This window comes from Rattus norvegicus, chromosome 14 (genome assembly GCF_036323735.1).
Source record: "Rattus norvegicus strain BN/NHsdMcwi chromosome 14, GRCr8, whole genome shotgun sequence".
NCBI lineage: Eukaryota > Metazoa > Chordata > Mammalia > Rodentia > Muridae > Rattus > Rattus norvegicus.
In genome coordinates, this window is record NC_086032.1 from 6,411,329 (window position 1) to 6,439,287 (window position 27,959).

The following is a 27,959-nucleotide window of genomic DNA, read 5'->3' on the forward strand; positions in this document are numbered from 1 at the left end:
TTTCTTTTGGTGGTGTGCATATCCCAAGTGGAGATGTTTGAGGAAGCACCTTACTTCCTCTCAGTGGCTGCACCAATTTCTCTCCCTACCAACACTGCACGACTTCCATTTTCTCCACGTTTTGTCCTCTCCAGCGTTTATGTTATGACATAATCTACTTCAGTTTTCTAAGAACTTTCTTCATCACGGGGCCTCCCTTTCCACAGCAGAGTTGTCTCAGGGAGTGGCTGTGCCTCAAGTCACCTGTTCTGTTCTCCCTGATGGACCGCATGGTGGTGATGGGATGTGTGGCTGGGCCTGACTGGTGTTTTTATCTACTATGCATGTGGACACCTGTGCTCTTCCGAGGACGACCTGGAGAGCTACTTGTCATTCAGAGCAGCCCCCAGCCTGGGTTCTTAAAGACAGAGGGAATACGGAGAGGTGGGGAGACAGATACTGCTGGGCTGTTTGCTTCCCAGAACTGGTATATATGATCTAGAATCAATCACTGTTTGAACCACTGTATGCTTTGGCCGATGTTTCCAGAACACAGAAAGGACAGGGCTGTCTTAGGTCACGACTTGGCATCCAAGTTCCTGGCGCTTTAAACCATGGCGACCCTGCCATTCCACGGGGTGGAACTGGGGCCCAGATTAGCTTGGGGAACATCATTGAAAACCTCCCACTTGGACTCAGCCAGAAACCTCAACTGGTATCTTCCCAGTTTCCATTTATTTCCTGGCTACATTCTTGCTACATTCTTTCTAGAAAAGTCTCCTCCAGTGTTGCCTTCACTGGGTTATGCAGGCTAATGGCCCCCAGCTGTGCTGGCTCCTGGCCCTCTGAGGCCCAGGCATCCTCCGACACCAATAAACCTCCCTTCCTCCTTCCTCGACTTAACAATGATGGTGTTACAACTTAACCTATGAACAGGCTTCGGATTAGGAACCAGGTGAGGATGGTTTTTGAAGCCAATTCTGAGGCAGGGCCACTACGCAAATCTGTTCCCTGTTAGGGAGGAAGTGAGAGGCACCGCATGGGTTGTGTGCAGCTTTTGGAGCCTAATCTCCTCAGGTAAGAACCCAGTAACAGCTGTACTTGTACAATCAGACACCGCTCAGAGGTGGAGCAGGAGACCTGGGTGTTAGAATGGGGCAGGGGTGGGGTGGGGCCTGAGTCAGGATTTGGTGAAATCCGCCTACAAGGTGCTCAGAGAATCACTGCCAACCATCTTGGAACACGAGTCTCATCCTTCCTGCTCCACAAAAATCAAACCCCAGGGAGCAGATCCCTATCGCTGACTGTGCCTTGGTTGTCTGTGGATCATGAACATCTGACGGGGAGGCTGGGAGTGTGATGCCACTCAAAGGTAGGGGAAGCAAGTCAGATGACTCCATGCCAGCCTTTGTTAATATCCCTCAGGGCTTTGGACATACCTGTTACTTTACCTTTGCTCAAGTTTACTGTGACTTGACTAAATGGGGGACGGCCGTTAGTCATGGAACACTGATGATGTCTGAGTTGGTTGCCTATGTTTTAAGGTGTAGTTTTATTTACAAAGTGAGATGACACAGGTACAAACAGTATCTGATAACTCCATGTTCGTGAAAAGTATATAAATATATTACAGGAAATTATATATAGTAAACATTAGAAACGGATACAGTAAACATTGCTAGTTTCTCTTCTATGCCAATATTACTGTCATTAAAAGCTTAAATACTGGCTTCAAGTATCCCCCTATAAAATAAATCTACTTTATTAAAATACTGGAAAAATTTTGCTATAAACAGGATTTGGTACATTAAAAATAGACTCAGTGTGTCTTTGTAACAACATCCACTATGATCAAATGCTGTCTCCAGCCCTAAGACCTGCTTTGTCCGGTCCATGATAAAGGAGTTTTCATAACCATTGGAGGTCAAAGCGGCTGTAAAAACACAGCATCTTGACGTTCGCATCTGACGGGAGCACTTGTCCTTCAAGCGCGAGGGACTAAACATGGCGGTGCGGCTTGGCCTTGCTGCTCTCGTGGAGTGGAGAGCAGGCGTCGGCTGGAGGCGTCCCGGCTGGAGGCGAGGAACCTTCAGAGGCTGGGCTGCGTCACTGTGGGAGCCCTGGCTGTGCCTTCTGTTCTTCCGCCTGGAGGTGAGTCAGGACGTAGAGGACGACTTGATAGCAAAAGACATACTGACCCTGTGGGGAGGGCGGGAGACAGAAGAGTTACTCGAATGACTTAACTTCATACACAGTAGGTGCTTGAGAAATAGGAACTTTCTGTCTAAATGCTGAATGTAAGGGTCAGTGTGCAGAACTGTGTAGTGCCATGGAAACTATAAACAAGAAAACTGGTGAGAGGAAGGAAGAGCCAAGGGGTTACGTGGACAGTGAGCCTGGATCGTATACATTTCCTAAGAAGCCTCCCCCTCTCCCTCTCTCTGATCTTGTTTTTTGGTGTTGGGGGCCAAACTGCGGGCTTGCTAGGCAAGCGCTCCATTACTGAGCTAAAATCCCCAATCTCTGAAACCTAGATTTCTCTAGTTTTATTGAACTCATCTTGTTTTAAAATGTGAAAAAGTTAAAAGCCACCCATCTACTAAAACAGATTTCTTTAAGTATTTCAGAGCAAAAAAATATAGAAATAAAATTAATATGTAATCTTTTAGGTATTATTTAAATATAAAATAATTTCTCTTTCAATATTTTTAATATAGAATAAAATATAGACGTTGATAAATGAGTCGTAATGGTAAAGTTAATTCTAAGCTGACGATAGTGGGATCTGAGGGTTTTTTAATCTGACAGGGAATTAATGAATCTGAAAATAAATGGGAAGAAATCAAATGGGCTGGAGAGATGGCTCAGCAGTTAAGGGCACACGGGCCGCTCTTATAGCGCATCAGGGTGGTTCCTGGCTCACAGCTGCCTGTGAGCACGGCTCCAGCAGATCTTGAACCCTGCAGTCTATTAAATGGAAAGTAACTCAGTTACGGCTGTTGCACACACGTATGTGAGTGAGAAGTCCGTGCAGACTATGACATCAGCAGCTTACCGGGAGACGGGACATTAGCTGCCTTTGGGATTCCTGTTGTGCATCTCGGTTTCAGCTTTCATGTACCGCCATGCTCACACAGACTTCTCTCACACTGCCTACCATGGGAAGTCCCTTCCCGAGTCTCTCCATTGTCACCGCCTTGTAGGCAGTCATCTTGCTTACCTAGTAACTCCCTCCCGGCCTCGATTGAACCCTGTGTGTCTCTCTGCAGAGGAGCTCCTATTTTAATGCTAAAACAATCATTTAAATCATTTAAAATGAGTGTAGTCAGGGCTGGAGAGATGGCTCAGCGGTTAAGAGCACTGACTGCTCTTCCAGAGGTCCTGAGTTCAAGTCCCAGCAACCACATGGTGGCTCACAACCATCTGTAATGGGATCCGATGCCCTCTTCTGGTGTGTCTGAAGATGGTGTACTCACATACATAAAATAAATAAATCTTAAAAAAAAAATGAGCGTAGTCTTATCACTCTAGGCTACAGGCCTGTGACAGCTGGCCTCTCACTCAGGAAATGACAAGCCCATCTGGCCTCCCATCTGGTCTCAGTTCCTCTCAGCTTTCTCCAGCCCAGTTACACCACACCAGACAGGCTCATTCACCCCGAAGGCAGTGGACTCTGCCGAGGACTCCCAGATCTCAGCTCAAATGTTACGTCTTTTGTAATAGATGTATTCTTCCACAATTTTATCCATGTACACAACGCGCTCTGATTCTTCTTTTGTCCCCTCCCCAACCATTCTTACGCCCACACCCTTGTTACCTCCTCCTCCCTATAAGTCCCTCTCTCTTGCTCATATCTTTCTTGTTTGTGATTCACGTATGTGATCCCGTGTTTGGGACTATCCCCTGGAACCCCGGGGGCTCACCTGTGGACAAAGGACTGAACACTGATTGGCCTCAGACTCTGAGGCATGAGGCACTAGGCCTGGCTGGAGTTGTATTCCTATCGATGTCCCTGTGTTTTGAGTTGAGTTCCCAGGCTGGCTGGCTTCCTTCACTCCTCTAAAGTGCTTATCACTTTCAGAGCTGCATGACAGCCTGTCATTCTCAGCACCCCATGGAGTGTCTCGGACTCTGTGGCAGGGTTTGTCTGACTCAATGATGTGCCCTACGCACTGGGAGAAACTTCTGGTGCACAGATCTCAAATGTCTGAAAGAACATTCCGGCAACAAGACCACCACTTATACAGATCAGCCCGGCTTCCTTAGCTAGAGACAGCTGAATGTTTATGGAGCCTCGATCTGAATCAAAACTCAGCACGACTGGAAAAGTGGCCAAGTTAAAGTCGGCAATGGGCATGTTTTTAAGAGGCAGATAAATGTGACTCTGGGGACAAGTGAAAATTATTGTTTTAAATCTACCTCATGGTAGATTTATAGATAGGAGGAAGGAAGGCGGAAAGACTTAGCAATGCTAGGCTAATCTTAGAACAGTGCGTTTCCTGCGACGGTGCTTCAGCTGGAGTCGGTTGATGCCATCCACGTTCAGTTTTAGGAAAGAGGGATGAACACAACAGTAACAGCTGTGGGAGCTCCGGGCCAGTGCCTGCAGTCCTCGGCCTCCCCGGGCTGAACAGGAAGTGTTCACATGACTCACACTCTGAGCCTCCAACATGTCCTCTCTCTGTGAGCAGCTAAGTGGGGACACTGCATTTCTTCTTTCTCCCTCTCCCCCAACCCCCATCTCCACCATGTGTGTATGTGCACATGGGTGAGGAGCCTTGGTTGTTGTTTCCTAGGTGTCTTCTCCTCCCTTCCTCCCTCCCTCCCTCCCTCCCTCAATGGTCTCTCACTGGCTGGAGCTCATAGATGCAGGAATGTGCCCTCCCAGCCTGTGCCTGGATTTTCATGTAGCTTCTGAGGCTCAAACCCAGGACCTCATGCGGTCATGACAAGAATTTCACTGAGGGGCTAATCTACCCAGCTCCTGTCATATTTTCCATTAAAAAAAAAAATTAAGGTAGCATCTAAAATACTGATTTTCTGAATTAGTCCTCAAGCTAAAGAAAGGTCCTTTATGACAAGAGATGTTGGTTTTACATCATAACATGGAAGGAAACCTTCAAAAAGAGATCACTGGGCAAAGGCTGGGGCCTTCCTCGATCCTCCGGTTCCCTGAAAGCTGAGGCGAGAGGACGTTCGAGCCTCGGTTCCAGCCTGGGCCATAGTAAGATCGTCTCAGAGAAAAAAGACAGAGAGAATACGAGTGTAAGAACAACTCTTAAACAGTTAGTCGCAGAACAAGTCCACTCACCTCGGTCTGCACCATGCCGTGCCTCTGTAGTCTCATGCAGCGCACCAGGTCAGAGATGTCGAACTGCCAGGGCACAGAGCAGAGCATCAGACACAGCCGGGCGCTGTGAAGGCGCTCCCCTGGGGTCTCCACCCCGCCCCTCCCCAGCGCTCTGCAAACTCTCCAGTACGCAATGACTTCCTCAACTGACGTTTTATGATGTACTGTTTCTAAGAATTGGAGTCTACTGTGTTTGAAAATCTTTTTTTTTTTTTTTTTGGTTCTTTTTTTTTTTCGGAGCTGGGGACCGAACCCAGGGCCTTGCGCTTCCTAGGCAAGCGCTCTACCACTGAGCTAAATCCCCAACCCCGTGTTTGAAAATCTTTAGTACAAGTTCTCCTCCTCTGAAATTTAGCTAATTTCTTAACTAAAAGTTAACGTAAGCAATATTCCTCACACACTGCTGTCCAGAATAGAATTCCATAACCTTATAATTTAGCTGACGCTTAACAGTCTGAAACGAGGGCACAATGGACTGTTGGGTCTGCCCCACTCTAATTATCATAGTTCATAATAGTATCAAACACTGGGTACAACTGCTTCATCTGAAACCCCTTAAGAGACAGTAGTTTTAATTGGTGTATATATAGTTAAATGCAAGATATTTTGGCAATTAAGGAGGGTTCATACTAATTTAGAGTCAAAGTAAGATTACACTGTTACTTGCTTTAGTAATGTTTTTAAAATATTTAAAAATTAAGAGTAACTACTTAGAGTAATAGATTAACATTAATTTTCAAACAAAAAATATTCATTTCTTATCCATAGATAACAAGGACAAAGCCCAATATTTTTCTTTTATAAAGTGAACTGTCTTTTGGACTTTGGTATTTCATCATTTCCTGTAGTCGTGGCAACAGTACTGACTTGATCTCAGAGAAGCTGTGAGGTAAAAACAGACAGAGCCTGCAGAGCCTTATTACACATCTAAATAGCCACATCACTGAACAGTTGGTCAAATCTTGTACTTACTTCGAGATCTTGGCTGATTAGCCCTAGGACCACGTCTATGCAAATGAGGGTTCCTGATCGTCCAATGCCAGCACTACAGTGTGTGATGACCGGGCCCGACCTACGGATATGTCTCATGTAGGAGATGAACGTGAGGAGGTCCTCTGGATGTGACGGCGTATCGTGGTCTGGCCAGGCAGTGAAATTCAGATGAGAAATATGTCGCACCTCCCCTGTCTGAAGGTGTAAAACAGTGAGTTACAATGTCACCTTGTCCCTAAGTCAGGTCCTTTTAGCATTATTTCCATCTTTCGAATCTGGGTGGTATACTGGATCAGATCAAAAGAAAAAAAATGGAAGAGATAAAAAGGTATCAAAAACAGACGAAACTGGGCATGGTGGCGTATGCCTCATTTCCAGTTTTAGACCAAGAGAGGAGGACGAAGTGTTAGCTTAGGGTACACAGCAAGACTGTGGCTAAACAACAACAACAACAACAACAACAACAACAACAACAACAACAACAACAACAGGTAGGAAAGAAATATGCGGACTGTATCACCACGGCCCAGACCTAGTGGCTGGGGACGGTATCCAGGCCCTCAGGTACACTAGACAAAAGTCATACCTAACTCCTGAGGGCTCATTTAAATTAAATGTATGGCAATGTCAATCTCAGAACCTTTATTCTTTCTTTCCCATTAGAACGCCTCCTCCCCCAGGATCCTCTGTGGCTTTATTATCTGCTTCTGTTTTCCTTAAATGCAGCCTCTTAGGCTGTCCTGATTCCCTTAACCCACAGTCTGCACCTCAGTGTCCAGCAATCATTTCTTTCTGTTTCCTTTCCTCAGCAGCACTTTTAACACCAGCACCCACACATAGGCAGCAAGCTCCCTGGGGTACGGAACGGCTTCTTGCCTGATGTTAAAATGCTGGACTTGGGCTCCACTCCAGGGTTTGACTTCTCTACCACCTGTATGATGATATGACCAAGTTACTTGGGGAACACTGAGCAGCTAAGCTCATCTGAGCAATGGGTATAAACTCATCTGAGCAATGGGTATAAACTCATCTGGGCAATGGGTAAGCTCGTGTGGATTGAAACATCACATGGTGGTTGGTGCCTAGGAACATGAACAATTTTTATGTGTCAATTAAAATGTTTAGGCTTCATAAAAGACTAAAACCGCAAACACTTTGTAAATAATAAACTATAAAGGAAATTCTCACAAAACGTTTACACGATGCCAACAGAAGTGAATCAGTATACTTTAAATTTTTTTTCTAGAAAAGCTAAGGAAAGTTCAGTGGGTAAAATGCTGTCACATGAGTATGAGACTCTGAGTCTGGATCCCCAGCATCCACAGGAAAAGCTAGGCATCAGGATTGCCCTTTAACCCCAGTGCTAGGGGGGATGGAGGCAGGAGAATTCCTGGGGCTTCAGGGCCAGCCAGAGCACTCACTCTGCCAGCTCCCTGTTCAGCGAGTCTTTCTCACGGGAGGGAGAGCCACGGAGGAAGATTCAAACCTACAGACTGACCTACACATCTGTGCGCACACATGAACACATATGTACACACAGAAAAACAAACACTAAAGAAAGTTAAAGATTCAGTGGCTCTGCATAGCTCACGGGTACCAGGTGAGGGAACTCGACTCTCAAGAAACAGACAGCTGGCTGTCTGAGAGACGATCACTAGCTAACATGTACTGACTTTATCCGGAGAGTTTGACATGTGTGGACAGAAGCACGTAAATTGCAGCTGATGTGGCACAACTGTGCACACCCTTGGAATATGTAAGCTGCCTTCACAAGACATGTTTGTTAGCCACAGACTTTTTAACAGCTTGAATTAGTCTACTTAGATGTTGGACCTTGTGGGTGTTAGACAAAGCAGGTTTTGTCAGGTGTGCTGGCACACGCCTTTAATTCCAGCACGTGGGAAGCAGAAGCAGGTCAATCTCTTGAGTTCAAGGCCAGCCTACCCTGGTCTACAGAGTGAGTTTCAGGACAGCCAGGGTCACACAGAGAAACCTTGTCCTGAAAAAACAAAGATAGTAGTAGTAGTGGTGGTGGTGGTGGTGGTGGTGGTGGTGGTAGTAGTAGTAAGTAGAGGAGTAGTAGTGGTAGAAGTTTCTATGTAATTACAGCTTAGGAACTGTTTTGGGCTATTTATTCCTAAGCACAGACTGATGATCATGTCAGAAGCCCCATGATTTGTTCTGATACAGCATCTACCAGAGGTAACTGTAAGAGGGCCATACTTAAAACTACTGGATGCTGGGTGTGGTTTTACAGGATCGCACACTCCTGTAATCCCAGTCCCCAAGAGGAAGAAGCAGGGGGATCAGGACTTCCAGGTTGCTGTAGCTATATGGTGACTCTGGGCCAGCCCTGGCTACATGAGACCTGGTCTCACAAAAATAAAAAGCTAGTAGACGACCTGCTCCCACGTCATAGAGAGCGTGCAGGCCTGCTTCTGAAGAGGAGACAGAGCTTACGAGGGACTGACCTGAATATCCTCCAGGGCCATCACCCGCACCACGAAGCCCTTCAGCTGCTGCATTCTCAGGAGGGCCAGGCGCAGCCTCTCGTTGGCCATGGTAGTTGTGCCGAGGATGCTTGGCCAGTACCGCTGGCATTTGATCTTTTCTCCTTCCACCTCCTGCGTCATCATCGCTATCACCGTGGAGTTCTGCTCCCAAACCATCTGCCAGAAATCCCCCACGGTGGTGGGCAAAGGCCCCTGGCAAGCAATGTACACGAATTCCTGCGTCCCCACCGGGATCCTGATGAAACTGGCGTTGATGTATCCTCCTTCATCTCCAAGAGGCACTCTTGTGGTGTCATCTGTGAATGTCCACAGTACATGTCACCGTCATGTACTGTTACCACAAGTTTCACAAAAAGCTGGAGTCCAGGACCACAATGGCTCCTACAGCCCTCCTGGACCTGCCATTACGTGCTTTGATGGGGTGCATTTTCAACCAGCAACAGGCCAGGTTGTATCTTCTTTCTTTTTGTTGTTACACACTATCTAAATGTCAGCTTGGTGGCTTTCTATGATACTTGGGTTTACTAATATAGAGTAAGTATGCATTACTAATGTGATAACATGTAACAAAGTAAAATGAACAAACACTGATAGTTAGCAAATAGAGAAACAAAATAACACTGTTACTTCTCTGTCAGTATTTGGTGAGGAGGGTTCTCAATGAAGGGACAAACTCTTTCACAGAACAAAAGCTCGCTCTGAAATGGCCCTGTCAAAGCAGCTGTGAGGGACAATATTGGCATATCTAAGTCTTGTGTATATATGAGAACCTATTACTTTGTCACTTCATATTATTTATTTGTGTGGTTTTTGTGTGTCTGTGGCTGCCACCCACAAGTGTGGAGGATAGATGACACCTTAACGGGGTTGTCTCTCTCCTCTTAGTGGCAAGTACCTTTCTTTACTTGGCCTCATTTTTATTTTAAATATTTATAAATTTAATAAGTAGTTTTGGTGGTAACCAATTTATTCCTCGACTTTCATCTCTTAGTTCAGAGTTTGTTTCCTAAAAATAAATTAATTACTTTGTATTTATAGTGTGCCCCATTCTGCCTTTAAGATACAAATCTGCATGCTTTTCGGACTCATGTAACAACTCCTATCTACTTAATGCTGCATCGTGACAGGACTCCTCTCTGTAGTCTAGTCTGGTCTGGAACTCACTGGGACACACACTCAGTTAGAGCCACACTGGAACTCACAGGGACACACACTCAGTTAGAGCCACACTGGAACTCACTGGGACACACACTCCGTTAGAGCCACACTGGAACTCACAGGGACACACACTCAGTTAGAGCCACACTGGAACTCACTGGGACACACACTCAGTTAGAGCCACACTGGAACTCACAGGGAAGGATATTTTTGTATCTGTTCTTCCTGCGGTTTTCCTTAGTCTGCCCAATCAGACACTGATCCAAAGGCTTTAATTCTTGAAGGTTCTACAAAGTAACGAAATGGACATAAGGTTAAATTTGTCGACTAAAGCAATAATTTAGTCAAGAGAAATGCTTCTACTGCACCAAGCAGGGCTGGGCTGCTTACAGATTTGTAAGCTGTTGCCGAATGAATTAACTGCAAGAACCTCTGACTGGACAGGTCACAGTCAGCTAACTAGTACACAACACAGCTAACTAGTACACAGCACAGCTAACTAATTCACAGCACAGCTAACTAGTATACAGCACAGCTAACTAATATACAGCATAGCTAACTAGTACACAGTTTAAAACTGTGTATAATCCTAAAAGAAAAAAACCTACAAAAGCAAGTCTGGCTTAGGCAACATCTGGAGTATTTTCTCAGACCACGGTGAGTGGTTTTACTGTCGTGGACAGTCCACTGTGCAAATAGTCAATTCTTCTTTCCATGACTGCTTCTACATATACGTAAGGCACTGGAAGGCACTGCTGGACGTGTCGGGAACATGGTGACCTGCCCTTTAGAGACTGAGATCCTGGGGGAGGGGAGCAGAGCTGTGTGTGCTTCGGGCGGAGGCGCTGTGGTGGAGCCTCTGTGATAATGATGTTTGTCCCCAAACCTTAGAGAACATACAACCACTTCTACAAAGCGAGTCTCGGAGAGGGGGCACACGCCCCCGGTACTGAGCGGGTGCACAGAACCTTCAGAGTGCAGGCACACAGCAGCAGCCCTCAGAGAAGCGCCTCCTTTCAGCAGCAAGGAAGGAGTGAGCGGTGAAGCAGGTGGTTTGAGGGAGAGGGACAAGGTGACCCCCAAGCCCAGTGGGGCTGCAACGCAGGAGCAGGGGCTGCAACCTGGCACGCATACCCCAGAGGGGCTGTGTCTTCCTACAGCGGCAGCTTGTACCAACACACCCCACTGCAGAAGCCAGGAAGACTTTGAACTTCTGACGCTCATGCCCTCACTCCCAAGGGCTAGGAGCATAGACATGTGCCACTAGGACCAGATGCTTTTTATTATTAAAAAGAAAATGATAGTTTTACATATGAGGAATGCAGGATATCATTAGAAAAATCTGTCAAGTTCTAAGCAGTTAAAAGTGCGTCACTGTTGGGAGGACTTTGAGGTCTCAGATGTTCAAACTACATGCAGTGTTTCACTCTCTCCCTGCTGCCTGCCAATCCAGATGTAGAACTCCCTGCTGCGTCTTTAACACCACGTGTGCCTGCGTGCTGCCATGCTTCCTGCCACGGACTGAACCTCTGAACTGTAAGCCAGCTCCAGTTAAATGCTGTTCAACACTTGCTGCCGCCATGTTGTTTCTTCGCAGCAACAGAACACGGAGACAGAAAGCAACTGTTATTTTCAAAGGGTTGGAAGTCTTACCTAACCTTGAGGGCATTTTTCCATTCAAATAAACACAGGGATCACTCACCTCGAGCTCCTTAGAGGGGATCCCTTGGTCAAGCAGGCCTTGAAGCGTGCGGATGGTGGCCTGCAACTGTGTGCCCGTGTACTTGCCAGAGGGAGGGACTCTGACCACTGGCAGGGCCGCCAGCTCCTCATTCGTCAAAAAGAGGGGATCTGTCAGAGAGGACCAGATGGCTCTTCAGTTCTCTCTGGTGCTGACTTAATGAATAAACATTCGAGGCTTGGGCCTGTTCTCCCTCCCACTGTCCCACCCTAAGGGGCAGCAGCCTGGCTGGCTGGCAGTTAGCCAATGACTGCAGCCCACACAGGCTTTGCTACTACACAGATACCTCACCCAGCCTTGAAGGAGCTGCCTCACCACTGACCACAGGTCTGGAACGTTTGTGGCTCCCAGCTGTTTTGCTTTTGAAAGGAGCATGCGTTCATTTTTGCTTGACTTTAATGGCATCATTTATATGAGGAAAACCTATCCAGTTTCCCCGTTACTTTGCGCTGGATTCTAAGTACTGGGGAAGACCGAGAAAAGAGGTCAGGAATCCCACACATCAGGAGATTGTTGTTAGAGACTAGGGCTTCCCTTTTCCCTGCCTACTCTTGGCCCTCAGTGCTGAAATCCTGGATTTGGCAGTGCCCTTCCTGCAAAGAGTACTTTTCTTGGGCTATTCAGGAGTCCAATTAAACAGGTTCCCTGGAAGAGCCTGGGTCTGAGTAGGTGCCCGCTGTCTGGATTATTTATAACACAAGGCAATTACCATCCCAGACAATGTAGGAGATTCCTCAACTCATCCAGCAGTTAGGGCACGGTGGTGGTGCAGCTAACATGCAGGTGACAGTAACACTGAGTGCCGTGAGCAACACAGGGCTGGACGAGGTCTGTCAAGAGGCTCAGCGTCTGGCTGGGGCACGGTTAGTGGGGATCCACAGTTTACTCATCTGAGATATGTTAGCTCTTTCTGAGGTAGAACGTGAATACAATAGGAGCAGGAAAGCTAAATGGAGGAGTGGGTGCTAGAGACGCCCACAGGGGCACTGTGCACAACAGTCTACAGAGCAGAAAAAGGACCCGGGCCATTAGTTCCCTTTAAAACAGTAAGCAGTCATTTAATCCCAGCACTCGGGAAGCAGAGCCCGGCTGATCTCTGGGAGTTCAAGGCCCGCCTGGCCTATGTAGCATTATGTGAGCCAGGGGAACACAGTGAGACTCTCACAAAACCAGAAGAAAAACAAAAACACCGAGACTTAGTGCTTCGTGGCTTTTTGTTTTGCTGTTGTTGTTCACTTAACACAAGCAGGGTTATCTGGGAACAGAGAACTTATTGAGAAAATGCCTCCACCATATTGGCATGTAGGCAAGTCTGTGTGGCATTTTCTTTACTAATGATTGATGTATAAGGGCTCAACTAATGGTGGGCAGGGCTACTCCTGGCAGGTGGCTCTGTGGGAAAGCGGGCTGAGCAGTAAGAAGCAAGCCAGTGAGCAGCAGCCCTGTGGTTCAGGTCCCGCCTGGAGTTCCCCGCCCTGACTTCCCTCAGTGACTGACTGTAATCAGAATGTGTAAGGTGAATACGCCCTTTCCTCCACAGGCTGCTTTTGGTCAAGACACTTTCTCACAGCAGTAGAGAACCCGACTGGAACACACTTCAGACAGCAAAAGTTCACCCTTTATGACATTAACATGACATCGAAAAATAGGAAACGAGAACACTGGTCGTGGTGGATTGAATACGCTGTGGTAAGCGGCAGTGTTGGAGGGGGTGTGTCACTGTGGGCTTCATGCTCAAGCTTTGCCCAGTGCGGAGGAGAGCTCCTTCCTGGCTGCCTGAGGAAGATAATCTCCTGGCTACCTTCAGGTCCAGACGTAGACCTCTCAGCTCCCTCTCCAGCACCATGTCTGCCTAGACACTGCTGTGTTTTCTGCCATGATGATAATGGACCGAACCTCTGAAACCGTGAGCCAGCCCCAGTGAAATGTTTCCCTTTATTAAGAGTTGCCTTGCTCATGGTGCCTCTCCACAGCAATGAAGCCCTAACTGAGACACTAGTGTTTCTCCACTGGTTCAGTTGTAAAAGAAATGGTAGAAGGACCGACAAGCACACCCAGCAAAGGCCATTAGTCAAGGACAACTTTTCCCTTACATTTCAGTCATCCCATCAGTTTTACTCCAGGTAAGGCGAGCTCCTTATTTCTCATTATTCCATAGCAAAATCATGACTTTTAGTTTCCGTTTTCAGTCACGACACTTTGTGCTTTCCTCTAAGCCACTGAGAGCTTTAGGTTCTAGCTATGCAAATAATTTAGTTACGGTAACCAAAGCCGATGTCTCTGTGACTTAGCTTTATGTATCTGTCATGGTTTGAATATGCTCAGCCCAGGGAGTGGCACTATTAGAAGGTGTGGCCTTGTCAGAGTGGGCGTGTCACTGTGGGCATGGGCTATAAGACCCTCATCCTAGCTGCCTGGAAGCCAGTATTCTGCTAGCAGCCTTCAGATGAAGATGTAGCCCTCTCAGCTCCTCCTGCACCATGCCTGCCTGGACGCTGCCATGCTGCCACCATGATGATAATGGACTGAACCTCTCTGAACCTGTAAGCCAGCCCCAATTGTTGTTCTTTAGAAGGCTTGCCTTGGTCATGTTGTCTGTTCACAGCAGTAAAACCCTAACTAAGACAGCATAAAACCAAAGAGCATATATGTACAGCAAATACATCCATTTATTGTGAAATCATCACTTAAACTTTGATTTTCCTACTTGCTGTTTTAAATGAAAGAACCGGAACTAAAATCCTTGCCTTTGCTGGAATCCTCACGGTCTGTTGTCTCCGTTGTCGACTCTCTGCTTTCCTGCGTGGCTTCCTCTTTGACGGGCTTCTCTTCTTGGGATGCCTGGATTAAGCTATGCCAACAAACATACTTGAAATATTTTTGTCTCCAGCATAATTTTAAATATCACGATTAAAGTCACTTATTTATTTTTGCTATAGTTAACTACAATCTTGTTATACTTCCTGAGCTGGTGAGATGGCTCAGTGGGCAAAGGTGCCGTCATGTCTGATGACCCGGGTTCGTCCCTGCGGCTCGTCACATAGAAGGAAAAGAGCTGCCACAGTTGCTCCCTGACCAATATACTTGCAATGCAGTATGTGTGTGAACACACACACACACACACACCACACACACACTCACTCACACACACACTCACACACACACACTCACACCACACACACACACTCTCACACCACACACACACACTCATACTACACATATACATACCACACATGCTCACACTCACACACACAATCATACCGCACACATACACACCACACACACACGCTCACACTCACTCACACTCATACCACACACATTCACACACTCACATCACATACACACCACACACACACGCTCACACTCACTCACACACTCATACCACACACATTCACACACTCACATCACATACACACACACTCACACCACACACTCTCACCTCTAAATCTAAGCAAGGTCCCTAAGTCCTAAAACCATGGTAGGTGTTAAAGGAGCAGGTGGAGTGAGCGGCAGCAGCCTTGGTTGAAGACAGACAGACTCCACCTCTTTGAATCTTAGACTGAAGGAGCCTCCCTGGGGACGGTTCTGTGCCAACACGGATGTCACAGCATTATTGATACCTAACTCATCCTTCCATGTGTGTGCATATATATGTGAGGGATGCATGCAGCTGTGTGTGCAGGAGCAGGTATCAGTGTGCATATGTGTGGGGGATGCATGCACTTGCGTGTGCTAGAGCAGGGACCTACCTTGGGAACTGCTTCTCAGTACACTTTTTTTTTTTTTTGAGATATCTCAAGTTCTTGGAACTGGCCAAGTATCAAGTATTCGAGGCTGGCCAGTCAGTAAGCACCTGTTTCTACCTCCTCAGTGCTTGGTTACAAGAACAGAGCACGGCTCTCAGCTTTATTTTAATGTGGGTTCTAAGGCTCAAACTCTGGTTCTCATGCCTGAAAACACAGTACTTTACTCACAGGGCTGTCTATCTCCTCAGCCCTCCCATTCACTTTTAAAAAGAAGCTTCTGTTACTACATTGGGCAGGGGAAGGTGGGGAGAGAGGGAGAGAGAATTTGTGTGTGTGTGTGTGTATACGTGTGTATGTGTGCATGTGGACACAGTCTGTGGCTACAACTGTAGGTTGAGAGCTTAGCTCAAGTTCTCATTGTTCTGGGCTACACACAAGATGCCATCTGCTAGGATTTGAATCTTAAGTCTATCCCCATGAGCTGAAGGCTTGGTCCACGGCCAACAGTGTATGGGGTCTGGTGGGGCCTTCAGGAGCTAGGACCTCAGTGAGTTGCTGGAAATGTGCTCCTGAAGGGGCTCGAGGGACCTCAGCTCCCCTTGGCCTCTTCACTTCCTGTCACCACCAGGGTAGCTTTGCCCCACACACTGTGTATCGTGATAGTCCACCCTGTCACGGAGGAGCAACAGGGCCAAGCAAGATCAACAGAAACCTGTGATGGCATGGCCCCTCCGCACCTTTCCACCCTGAGTGCAATTTATTCCACATAGTTTGTTGTAGCTATGGAAAGCTAATCCATAGATCGCCCTTGGTGAGGTAAGTGGTGAGAAAAAGAAACCTAGGCTGAACATTAGTGTTCAGACGTAGGTGAGGGAAACAGGACTGGGTAAAACGTTGTTTCTCACCTTGTGATGGTCAGGGAGACCAGCAGAGCTGTCCAGTGCACCACTAAAGCACAGACTGATGCTCTCCAAATGTCACAGACGGGGCATAGGGTCTACTTATGTTCTGTTTAGGTCTGAGTGTAGCCTGTGTCTGTGTGCGCCAGGCACGCGCCTGCTGCTGTGGAGGTCAGAAGACAGCAGATAATGTGGAAGTGTAGTCACACATAGGTGTCAACTGCTTTGGGGATGCTAGGAATCAACCCTAGCCTTTGGCTGAACCATCCAGAACCCTGTGCTGGTTCGACGGGCGCCAGAAACTATTATTTCCTTCTTCCTTTTCTTCTTTTTATATTATTTATTTTTTTTTATGTGCATTGGTATTTTGCTTGTGGTATCTCTGGGTTGAGGGTGTCAGACCCTCCGGAAGTGGAGTTATACACACGTGTGAGCTGCTGTGTGGTTGCTGGGAATTGAAGCAGGATCCTCTGGAGGAGCAGCCAGTGCGCTCTGAGCGGTCTCTCCAGCCCTTACTTAGGAACTATTTTCAAAGAGAGATTTTTTTTTTTTTTTTTTTTTTTGTGGTGTTTAAAGGGATTTAGATCAAGTATGGTGATGAATGCCTTTAATCCCAACACCAGGGAGGCAGAGAATGGCAGACCTCTGTGAGTTTCTGGTCTCATTCTGGTCTCCATGACAAGTTTCAGGCTAGCTGGGGCTTACATAGTGAGACCTTCTCTTAAAAGCAAGATAAAAAATAAAAACTTCCTAACATCCTTGGCTTCACATTATTTGAAATATTATTATTGCATTGTATTTAACTATTTAACAGTGCACAAACATGTGGGTCCTAGGAACTAAACTCAGGTCATCAGGTTTTGGGGCAAGCCCTTTCATCCAGTGAGCCATCTTGCTGATCCTGGTTTCATTTTCTTAGTAATAAAAAACAAAAAAGTTTAAAGTACGAAAAAACAGACAAAAAAAAAAAAAAAAACAAAAACAAAAACAAAAAACAAAAAAAACAAAAAAAAACCCAGAAGAATCACCATTTGGGCACATTTTCTTTCAGACCCATTCATTTCTTTCTTGTTTTTTCGGTTTTGTCTTTTTGAACAACTGGTATAGGAAAAAGATGTCAAGAGACTGACTATACCTAGAACACACTTAGAAAATAATATTCAGGTTGGGTGTGGTGGTGCACACCTTGAATCCCAGCACTCTGGGAGGCAGAGGTAGATCTCTGTGAGTTTGAGGCCAGCTTGGTCTACATAGCAAGTTCTAGTCCAATTAGAATTATGTCTTGTCTCATTAAAAAAAAAAAAGAAAAATAAAGAAAAAAGAAAAAAAAAGACTTATCTATATTTACCCACTGCTCTATAATTTAATTAATGTTTTATTGGAAACAAAAATAATCATTCCGTAAGATAAAAGGACAGAGCATCCATCTCGCACACGCTTTACCTTGCAAAGCATGCTTTTCCTCCCCCGCCGTTCACTGACTGTGATGAAGAGAAATAAAAATCAGATCAGTTCACTGTAACAAAGCCGATCTCATAAGCTTGTCTTTCTGTGAGTTACTTCTTATGTTGTTACTGTTATTACTCTCATCACACATGACACTCAATTACCACACAACAAAGAGAGTCTGAGACATCGGCAGTGGCCTGTGACACTTCGTTGGTTAATGGTAGTTACTTTCTTTACTCACCTATAATTAAAGGTATTCTTTTTAGGAAATGATTTCTGCAGCCTTGTAGGCTCCTCTTTTCCCCACCCTTTTCCACCCCCACCCCTGTTTCGGCCCAGATCACTAGAAAGAAAGAAGCATAGAGGGGTGGGAGACCCTGAACCTGACGTCTTTCCTTCTGTTAATTCGTGGAGCATGACTACTAACGGACCGTTTGAAGCAGCCCCATGTCCCCATATCTGGAGTTAAGATGAGAACACATAACATTTCTGTGGGCCTAGGCTAGTTGGTTCTGAGTTTTCTTGTGGTGTCCTTGACCTCTCTGGCTCCTTTAGTCCCTCCTCCCCCCTTCCACAGGATTCCCCAAGCTCTGCCTAATGTTTGGCTGTGGGTTTGCATCTGTGTCTGTCGGTAGCCCTCGTATGTTTTGAGATGGGGGCTCATGGAATCCAGAGCTCATCGATTCAGCTGGGCTGGCTGCCCAGTGAGCTCCGGGGATGTTGGGCTGTGCTCCCTCCCCTCTAAAGGCTCTCTGTCCCCTAGCACTGGGGTTACGGAGGTGTACTGCTAGTTATGCAGCTCCTGGGCATCTGAAGGTGGGGCTTTGTGCTTGCTTCACAGACAATTCACGAGCGTGTCCCTAGCCCTGGGGATCATGTATTCACAGAGCACAGACTCCCAGGAGTCATTTGTATTTTGAGAAAATGACTTGTAACATTTTTGTGATAATTAGTAGAAATATTCTCCTGCCATGAATTTGAATTTTTATATCTGACCCAGATAATTTTACACGTTGATTTTCCACCTGAATTTTATAATCATTTTTCCTGGCTACCTTGTCTTCCATTAAAAATTAAAGAGCCATATTTAATTTATGGATAACTCTGCAAAGAATTTTAATTTTAGAGTTTACCGTCAAAGAACAACAAATTTTTTTTTATACTTTTCATGTCCTTTGTAAAGTTTCAGTTTATACAATACAGGTCTTGCACATTTTTAAAATGAGCTCGTGCCTAGAACTTGTATATATTTTGTGAATAAAATTTTACAACTGGCTAAATATAATTTGTGTAACACACATGTACACAGATGCATATATAGAGAAATATGTCTTCCTAATGTTTCATAGAAGTCAAAGTCCTAGCCCTCACTGTGGCTGGATTTGCAGATGGTGCCTTAACATGGCAATTATAGGTAAGGTAGATCTCAGGCGTGGTGAGGGAGGAGCTGTGGGCTTCCTGATCAATAAACCTGGTGACTTAAAGAAGACACACAGATACCACACGGGAGCTGATACAAAGGGATGGCCACAGCTAAGAATGCTGGTCACTTGCAAGTCAATGAGAGACTGAGAAAGAACCCAATTCTGTCAGCGTGGCCTTCAGAATTATGAGAAAATAATTCTGTTGGGTAAGCTACTCAGTGTATCGTATGTTGTTAGGACAATCTAAAGACACAGACAGGCTACAGCTTAAACACTGCACTTAGGAAACGCTTGGCCAGGTAGAGTAGTACATAAGGAAACTGGTGGAACATCAGGTGTGCCCACACATGTTGAGCCACGTTTTATAGTCCTGACACAGAAATCTTTCCTGCATTGTTAATACCAGAAACAGAAAGTAAAATTTCCAAGTAGATGGCTGATTTAATCTATTATGATATATCCATACAACAGAATATTAAAATTAGGCAAATTTGTATGTATTCGTATGGGAAGAGGGCATAAACAGTTGTTAAATGAAAAAGAAATTTCTACCAATGCGGAAAAAGATGTATATTAAAAAAATGACACCCGGGCCCTTGCCACACTGCTGAGCCAAGAGCCCTACTGACCTTGGGCCTGACCACTCTTGAACAGAACAGTTGCTTCCCCATGCACGATGGAGGATAGATAGAAACTATCCACAGTGGTTTGAAAGAGATGTCCCCCACATCTGGGGCATTTAGATACTTGGCCACCAGTGGCATGGTTTGGGGAGACTTAGAAGGTGTGGCCTTGTTGGAGGTGGCTTTTGGCGTTTAAAGACTGCCATTTCTAGTTTGCTCTTTCTGCTTGAGGTCTAAGAAGGGAGCCCTCCAGCTTCCTGCTCCAGTTACCATAGTAACGCTGGCGGTCATGGTTCTTCTCCAAGACGACTGACCCTCAACTCTGCAACCATGAGCTCAAATAAACCCCTGTGAGTTGCCGGGGCCAGGACATTTTTTCATGGAAGAGGAAAAGACAAGTGTGGACAGAATATAAAAAAGGAATTTACATTAATAAATGGTTACATTTAAAGTGGTTTTTATAATGAAAATATATCCTAAAAATCAATATATAAAAGTTTTCTGACGTGAGTGTCTGTTATTACAGGTCGTTATAATGAAAAATCTACGTTATGTGTTTTCTCTCCTGTTTAAGAGAAAATAAATTTTAGATGGCGATTTTTAAAGTGGCAGGCAAGGCTTTTAATTTATCAGTAGCTAAAAGGGACTTTTAGAATACCCCTATTAAATGTCAGTTTCTAAATATTGTAGCAAAAATACAGTTACATTGTTAAGACTTACAAGAGCCATGAAACCCCTCAAGGAACCTGTGGAATAACATTAGTAAATGCTAAGAATGTCTAAAAGAATAAATAAACCTTCAAGAGAAAGGCATTTTTTGAGATCGTCAATGTTCATATACTTTCTATACATTGAGAAATGCTCAGAAGACACACACACACGCTTACTGGCATCCACCATACTATGTATCTGTAAGCACATAAGGGACATGACCTTGTGTGTCTGAGGTGGTGTCTAAGTACACAAGCGGGCGGGCGGTTGGAACCGTGAGCCTACGTCAGCAGCTCAGACACCCAATGTAGTAAAATAAAACTGCGACCCTCCCCCTCCCCCTCCCTAACAGTCGAACAGGTCACACCACCATTTATTTCCCCTTTGGGGTTAAAGGGAAATCTAGCAAAGTGCAGCGTCATGGCTGTTCACACAGGTACCATCCTCACCTCAGGGACATCCTCAGGTAACGGAGACCCATCACAGTCAGTATCTTCTCCGTCTTCTGATGCCTCCCCATTTGTCCTCAGTGGATCTGGGGGGAGGAATAACTAAATGGCAGCTGAGTTTGCGTAGAGCCGTGTTTACTCACAAAGGGTAAACAGATCGATGCACAGCGGAGTGTGAGCGCTCTAACGGGGCCAGCCAGGAGGGCGTGACAACAGGATATGGTGTAAAGACTTGTAGAGCCTGTCTGTGAAGCTGCCATGCTCTTAACAGTGGCTTAGTGTCACTGGGGGGAAGGTGGTTACGATAATGTACTCATAAAAGCTAAATACGTTTTGCTTTTGCAGAGTCTCATGTAATCTAGGCTGGCCTTGAACTTGCTATGTAGCGGAAGATGACAGTGAGCTTCTCACAGTCCTGGCTCCACATCTCAAATGCTGGGATTATAGGTGGGTATCACGATGCATGGTGTATATGGTTCTGGGCATTGAACATCCACACCCTCTAATGATACATTTTAAAAATCTCATTAATGAAGCAACTCACCCACAAACACATGGAACAGACAATAAATGTTACTTTGTTTCGTTTCTGAAAACACTGCCCAGAAACTGATGAAGATGTTACTAATATATTTCAGCTTTAGGCAAGAACTTTCCCCACCCATGAGCCTTAGCTCTGGCTAACACTGGCTCACTCCCCTGGTTCTCTCCACCCATGAGCCTTAGCTCTGGCTAACACTGCTCACTCCCCTGGTCCCTCCCCCCCCACCCATGAGCCTGAGCTCCGGCTAACACTGGCTCACTCCTGGTTCCCGCACCTGGAGAACAGGCTCTTCTGGAGGCCTTCGTCTGGTTTAGGAGGTTCTGGGCTTCCTCATCCACGACATCCAGCAGGGACTGGATGACTTCAGCCTCTTGAGGATCGTCATAGACATCATCATCCCGGGAGTCAGATTCTTGAAAAGAGAAATCTATTTAAAAGTACTGAGGTGAGAAAGGGACAAGTCTCAGTCTGAACATGCCAGGTACTTTGAGGCTCGCGCTGTCTCCTCTGAAGGGTAGACATGGTCGCCTAGTGCTTTTAGTCTAGATGTATGCTGGCTGCTGTGACAACCAACCACAGCTTAGGACAGATGCCGCTTGGAAGCAATTAGTGAAAATCACTATTGGAGACATAGCTTTCTATGAAATATTAACAGTTTGATGCCTATTTCATAAAATTAATGTCAAGTTTTTATTTATGAAAGAAATAACGATGTCATCGTCTGAAGATTAAGGATGTAACAGGTCGTATAAAATGCCCTCAGTGTAAAATCTGTAAACCTTTTTTGGTGGTCTCTGAGGCCTTAGGGATGGGAGGGGATGCTGGGTACTTGAGCACAGGCAACCAATAATGCTAGCTTTATAGTCTCTTCATTTCCTCAAGCAATCTTCCCTTTTAATGCGACATTAGCACATGAGGTGACGGGAGGGGGCTAGCGACCCGTGTCTGTTTTCACACCTTAGGTCATGTATGGTAACAGGACGGCTTATTTGAAAACTACCTCTGGCTTCCATCAGGTCTGCTGATTTCTTCCTCGGAGAGGACAAGCCTTTTCCTCCAGGACACATGGCTCCACTCGCTCCATCCCCGTTAACCTGAAATGCACGACCACAGCGAACCACCAGGTCACTGCTCTGCTAACTTCTGCAATTGGAGGACTGAGCGCGGCCCCTCCCTCTACCAGCTTAACACTCACGGTCCACCTTCCTACCTAACTGGACTGTGCAAAGCCCTTACGTGAGACATTATTTTGAGGTTTGTCTTCCAGAGAGCATTTTAGGAGAGTTTAACCCTAGAAGTTGAGAGAAAGGAATAAAACTGTTTTCGGTCCTTTCTTTTGAGACAGGGTCTTACTGTGCAGCACTGAGAGGCCGCAGACTCACCATCCTGTTGCCTTAGTGCTGGGTTATACGTGAACCAACATCCCTAGACTTTCCAGTGCAGTTTAACCCTTTTGTGAGTGTGTGGACATAGCGATTTTGATGACCGTGCGGTTATTATATTCACTGGACTGAAGGAACATTCTGGAGCAGCAGCAGATGGTGGCGAACTTCCAGAGCACAGCCTCTAAGGACAGTGCAAGCCGTGGGGCCCAGTGTGCACAGCAGGTCCAACCCCAGGACAATGTAAAGAGAGATAGCTTAAGTTAGGGATTGTGCCACAAGTCCCCTTCTCTCGGCCCTGTCTGGTGCAGATCCATGTAGGCATACATCTGTGAGTGCATACGTCTGTAGGTCTGTTTCATCCAGAGGACCTCGTCTCCTTAGTGCCCTCCATCCCGCTGGCTCTTTCCCCTCCTCTTCCCAGGATTCCCTGAGCCCCGAGGGGAGGGATCTCCTGGAGACATCCCACTTAGGACTAAACGTTCTTAGGTTTCTCACTGTCTTGCCTGCTGTGTCTCCGTGACTGCAGGAGGAAGCTTCTCTGATGATGGCTGAGGAGAGCTGGTCTGTGAGCTCTGTAGAATGTTGTTAGGGGTCATTTTATGGCTACGCTCCTTCAGCAGAACAATGGTATTGAGTTTTTCCACAAGTCCCAGGGCCATCTTGCCCCCCAGTTCTATGTCCAAGTGATAACTGCTCACAAGTGAAAAACTGGTTCACTCCGGCAGAATCTCAACACAAACGGACTCAGCAGCGTCTTTGGAGGTCTCTGTCTGATAAGGGTTTGACGGGGCTCTGTTAATTTTTATTTTATTTTATCTTATCTTATCTGACACGTTCTTTTTATATACATCATGGCTTACAGGTTTCTGAGTTTAAACCATACCAGTGTATGCAAACCCGTGAGCCTTGGTGTCTATGTGTGCATCTCATGCTTTTTTTTTTGTTGTTATTTTTCTTCTGTTTTGTCATACTCTGGCTTGTTTTTGTTTTATCTTATTGTGCTATTATTCTTTAGAGGACTATTTGTTTTCTAGTGAGAGACAGATGGATTGGATTCTGATAGGAGGGAAGGTGGGCGGGGTCCTCTCAGAAGAGCTGGGGGTGGGGAACAATGATCAGAATATATAGTATAAAACAAAATCTGTGGTCAATAAAAGAAAATGAAAATAAATAAAAATTTTAAATTAAAAAAAGAGAGAAAAAAAAAGGTAAATTTGGATAAACTGTAAAATTGAACGACTAAACTAAATCTTAGTAAGTATGTGCTGTGGTTTGCTCTGAGGGCCAAACTCCTTTTACTAGGAAGTTAGATACGACAGAATTACATTCTATAAGCTGGTGATGTAACACCCACAGTATCACTGGTTGTGGAATCCCGTTTTTCATGAGAAATTCACGTTTGGGGCATTAGTGCTCAAGGACAGAATGTTGTCCAGGAGACTTCTTGGAACATTTTAATTCCAACAGCAATGTTGGCACCCACAAATAATAAAAGTCCTCGATCCCAGGGTTTGATATTGGTTCAACGACACTCTACACTTCCTTCTTTCCACACGCTGATATCTAAGAAGGAAACCGACGGCATCCGGCATGGACAACATGAAGACTCAGTTGCTGCAGCTCTGTGAAGCTGGAGGTCGGGATCAGCAGGGAGGCAAGCTCTGCTACAGCACGGTGCACACGAGAAGCGTGCACAGCACAGACGACCCTGGGTCAAGTCCTTCCTGCCCTCACAGCGCTCCTGCTGCAGCTGCGATGTGTCTCGGGACAGCTACCTAGAATGTGTATGTGTACCATGGCCGCACGTGCTGCCTGACAGGCACAGGATGGGCTTCTGCGGACTGTTCAAACCCAGCTCATGTCTACAGCATGTTGCAATGGCGTGGCTTCTTTCAGCTTATTAAAAAGCGAAGCATTTCGCATGTGAAGATACGCCTTTTAGATGTCAGGCGTGCACACACCTGGATAGTAAGGGCGGACTGGACTGCATGAACTCAGCAAAGGATAAAATGGTTCAACGTAATAAAAGCTGGCCGTGATCCCCTCTGACAACTCACGTAACATGGAAGGAAGACAGTCATAAGGATAAACATCACCTGAGCTTACGGGTACACAAGTGCCTGCAAAGACAGCACAGAGCGGAACTCACAGAGCAAATCACTCCAGGTGTCTGTGTGCTGACCCTGAGTGGTTCAGAATGCGTGCATCCATTTCTTTGGCTCGTGCTGTCCCTCCTTACCAGGGTCATGGGTTTAGCCTTCTCAGGCCGCTGTGCTAACACTAGTGCACAAGGGCAACTCCGGTTTTAATGATACGCTTCTCTTCCTACACTCCGAGAGACAAGTGAAGGGATCGTCCAGATGCTGGCTCTCGTTTATCAAAGTCATTAGCCATGAAAGAGCCCACAGGCCAGAGGGTGCAGTGCGAAGGCTCTTACAGTGTGAGCTTACAGTGTGAGCAAAGCCTGTTAGTTCATCACAGTAGATTCCTACTATTAGCATGTGTGTCTGAAGAACATTTAACTATGAAGTCAATTTGGTATGAAACGTTAAGCGCACTGGTTATTAAAAGTAGATGCGACATGAAAGAAAGCTTTCGTTCTTGCCTTGGAGAAGGATTTCTTAGGCGTGAGTGCGGGCTGTCCATAAGGCTCCATGCTGCTAAGACCTGAAAGGAAGAGCACAGGGTGGTATGAGACAACCGAAACTACCGGACACACATGGAGATGGGTCTCACATGGCCCAGGCTGGCCTCAGCGTGCACAGACGAGGATGCCCGAGTGCCTCACCCTCTCGCTCCATCCCCCAAGGTCTGGAAATGGGTGCGTACCACCACACCAGGGGGAGGGGAGTCAAATTCTGGAGAGAAAATGGTTCACATGAAAGCTGATTGGGAGCCGGGTGGGGGTGGGGGCGCACTCCTTTAATCCTAGCGCTTGGGAAGCAGAGGCAGGTGTCACTCTCTGTAGTCCAAGCTGGCTTTGAACTCAAAGTGAATTCCAGGATAGACAGGGCTACACAGAGAAACCCTGTCTTGAAAAACAAACTCCCAACCAACCAACAAATTTGTAGCTAGCTGTATTGCTTACATCTGCAATTCCAGCACTTGGGAGGCAGAGGCAGAGAGGCAGGAGGATTGCTATGAATTTGAAGCCAGCTTGGGCCTCAGAAGGAGATCCTGTACCATATCTCACAAAACATAACAAGCCATTTGGAACTGAATGATTCAGGTAGGAGACACTGAATGGAAACTACTCCCCTTGCATGGGATTGGCATTACAATGTCACAAGTGCAGAACTGCACTCACTGCTACTGAGTGGCAGGGACTCTGTTCATTTCACAAAGCACTTTAGCACAGGCACCATGGGGTGGACACGTGGAAAAGTACTTTAGTGGATTTCTAGGTCAATACTGACTTTTCCCTCTTGGCAGCACATGAGTTCTAGGGTTTCTAGCTGAGAATGACCTGTAGGTAATTCTGGCAGGAAGATGGAGGGTGTGGAATTCTTATGAATATATCTCTATAACTTTATGATTAATGTTATCAAGACCCTAAGAATCTTTTCACTTTATTTGAAAGCAATATAGAGAGCATTTCAGAACTCTAGGAAAATAATTTTAAAAGCCTATTGATAGTAAGCTACTGGATCTAACCATCCTTCCCACACACTGTAAGAAATCACAGACAGGTTATTTACAATTCCCCCCTCCTACTCTGTAATTCTTTTTACCCTCTTGATCACAAAGAAGTTAGTCACGTGGGACCCAAGTCAGAGAACGCAGATCCCAAGGTGCTATCCAGAGGTGTGAAAAAGGTGTGGGGCCCTCGAAAGGCAAGCAGCAGCAGATGTTTGTCTCGGTGTTGCAGGAGCTAGTCTGTCTAAAGTGAACTGACCGAGAGCAGGGGACGGACCTCTCTGGCTTTCAGGAGCTTTAGCTCTAACAGACAAACCGCACGGTTTCCAGCATGCCGTTAGCCTTCAGAAGCTGCTCTCTGCAAACCTGGAAGACTCGCTCTGTGCAAAGTACCAAGCCCTAGTTCACACACCCTCTGTGTGCGAGCAATAAAAGCTATGTTTGTAGGTGCCGATTACATAAACAGGTGGGAATCATGTTTTCTGGGTTTACGTTTTGGGCTTGCTGTTCTGTATTGACTTTGTGGGCTTCGGCAAAGTTATCAAACTTCTTGGTGCCTCAGTTTCTCTTTCTATGAAGTGATCAAACAGAAACTCTAGAATTACCCAGGTATGACGGGGATGAAATCACTTCTAGGACTGCTCTGTGGAGAGTAAGTATTAAGTAAAATGGCTGCTACGGCTCTCCTGCTGCCTGTCACCGCACTGCGATGTGAGGCAGAGAGTTGTTTCTATGTTGGTAAATCCACGATGCCCAGACGGGTCCCTGGGACACCGCTGTGCTGTAACAGCCTCGTTAGGTTGCCGTTCGTTAGAGCTGTACTGGTTGGAACTGGAGTCTCCTGTAAGCATGGGGACCTCCTGAGGACATGGGACCTCCTGAGGACATGGCTTCAGTGCCCCTCATGCATTTCGTGGTTTACAGTGTTTTCCTATTTTCTCATATACACTGCGTTTCAGCGAAGTAAACACTTAAAGAGAGCATTTTCCCTCAGATCTTATAGAATACCCTAGAAAGGTAGATACACAGCTTATGATGGGATCTGACCAGCTGTCCAAGAAGAAAGTCACCTCTCCATAAAGCGTGTGAGAATAATGTTCATACCGTTGGCTTCGAGGGGCCTGAGAGCAGAAATGGCAGATCTCGTTGAACAAGGCACCACGGGACAACCGTCTCTGTACAACAGACACAGGAATTACAATGGAAAACCAAAACAATCACAAGGGTTTCAAATAGCTTAAACACCCTTTGGACCATGTTGTAAACGTGCTCCACGTTTTAGAAGCTTCACTTTACAGGGGCTGAGTCCGGGAACCCCACAAAGTGTGGACAGGGTTTAATGACCTCTTCATGCGTGAC

The 27,959-nt window shown here is 46.0% G+C and overlaps 1 protein-coding gene across 6 annotated transcripts in view; it reads right to left on the reverse strand.

The window, feature by feature from the left end:
- Positions 1 to 1,512: 1,512 nt before the first annotated feature.
- Ptpn13 (protein tyrosine phosphatase, non-receptor type 13) overlaps positions 1,513 to 27,959 on the reverse strand; it is a 174,398-nt gene continuing 147,951 nt past the window's right edge. For 3 of the 6 annotated variants that reach the window (XM_039092276.2, XM_063273454.1, XM_039092274.2), the window contains 13 exons: positions 27,705 to 27,775; positions 25,570 to 25,631; positions 22,580 to 22,673; positions 21,854 to 22,006; positions 21,036 to 21,121; positions 17,823 to 17,860; positions 14,482 to 14,585; positions 11,696 to 11,844; positions 10,190 to 10,280; positions 8,794 to 9,131; positions 6,302 to 6,517; positions 5,291 to 5,353; positions 1,513 to 2,178 (listed from right to left, as the gene is read on the reverse strand). In XM_039092276.2, the coding sequence (XP_038948204.1) occupies positions 2,086 to 2,178; positions 5,291 to 5,353; positions 6,302 to 6,517; positions 8,794 to 9,131; positions 10,190 to 10,280; positions 11,696 to 11,844; positions 14,482 to 14,585; positions 17,823 to 17,860; positions 21,036 to 21,121; positions 21,854 to 22,006; positions 22,580 to 22,673; positions 25,570 to 25,631; positions 27,705 to 27,775 (1,558 nt within the window). In that variant the 3' untranslated portion in view covers positions 1,513 to 2,085. The remainder of the gene's footprint in view (positions 2,179 to 5,290; positions 5,354 to 6,301; positions 6,518 to 8,793; positions 9,132 to 10,189; positions 10,281 to 11,695; positions 11,845 to 14,481; positions 14,586 to 17,822; positions 17,861 to 21,035; positions 21,122 to 21,853; positions 22,007 to 22,579; positions 22,674 to 25,569; positions 25,632 to 27,704; positions 27,776 to 27,959) is intronic. The other 3 variants (XM_063273453.1, XM_063273455.1, NM_001100789.1) reach the window with 1 other exon arrangement.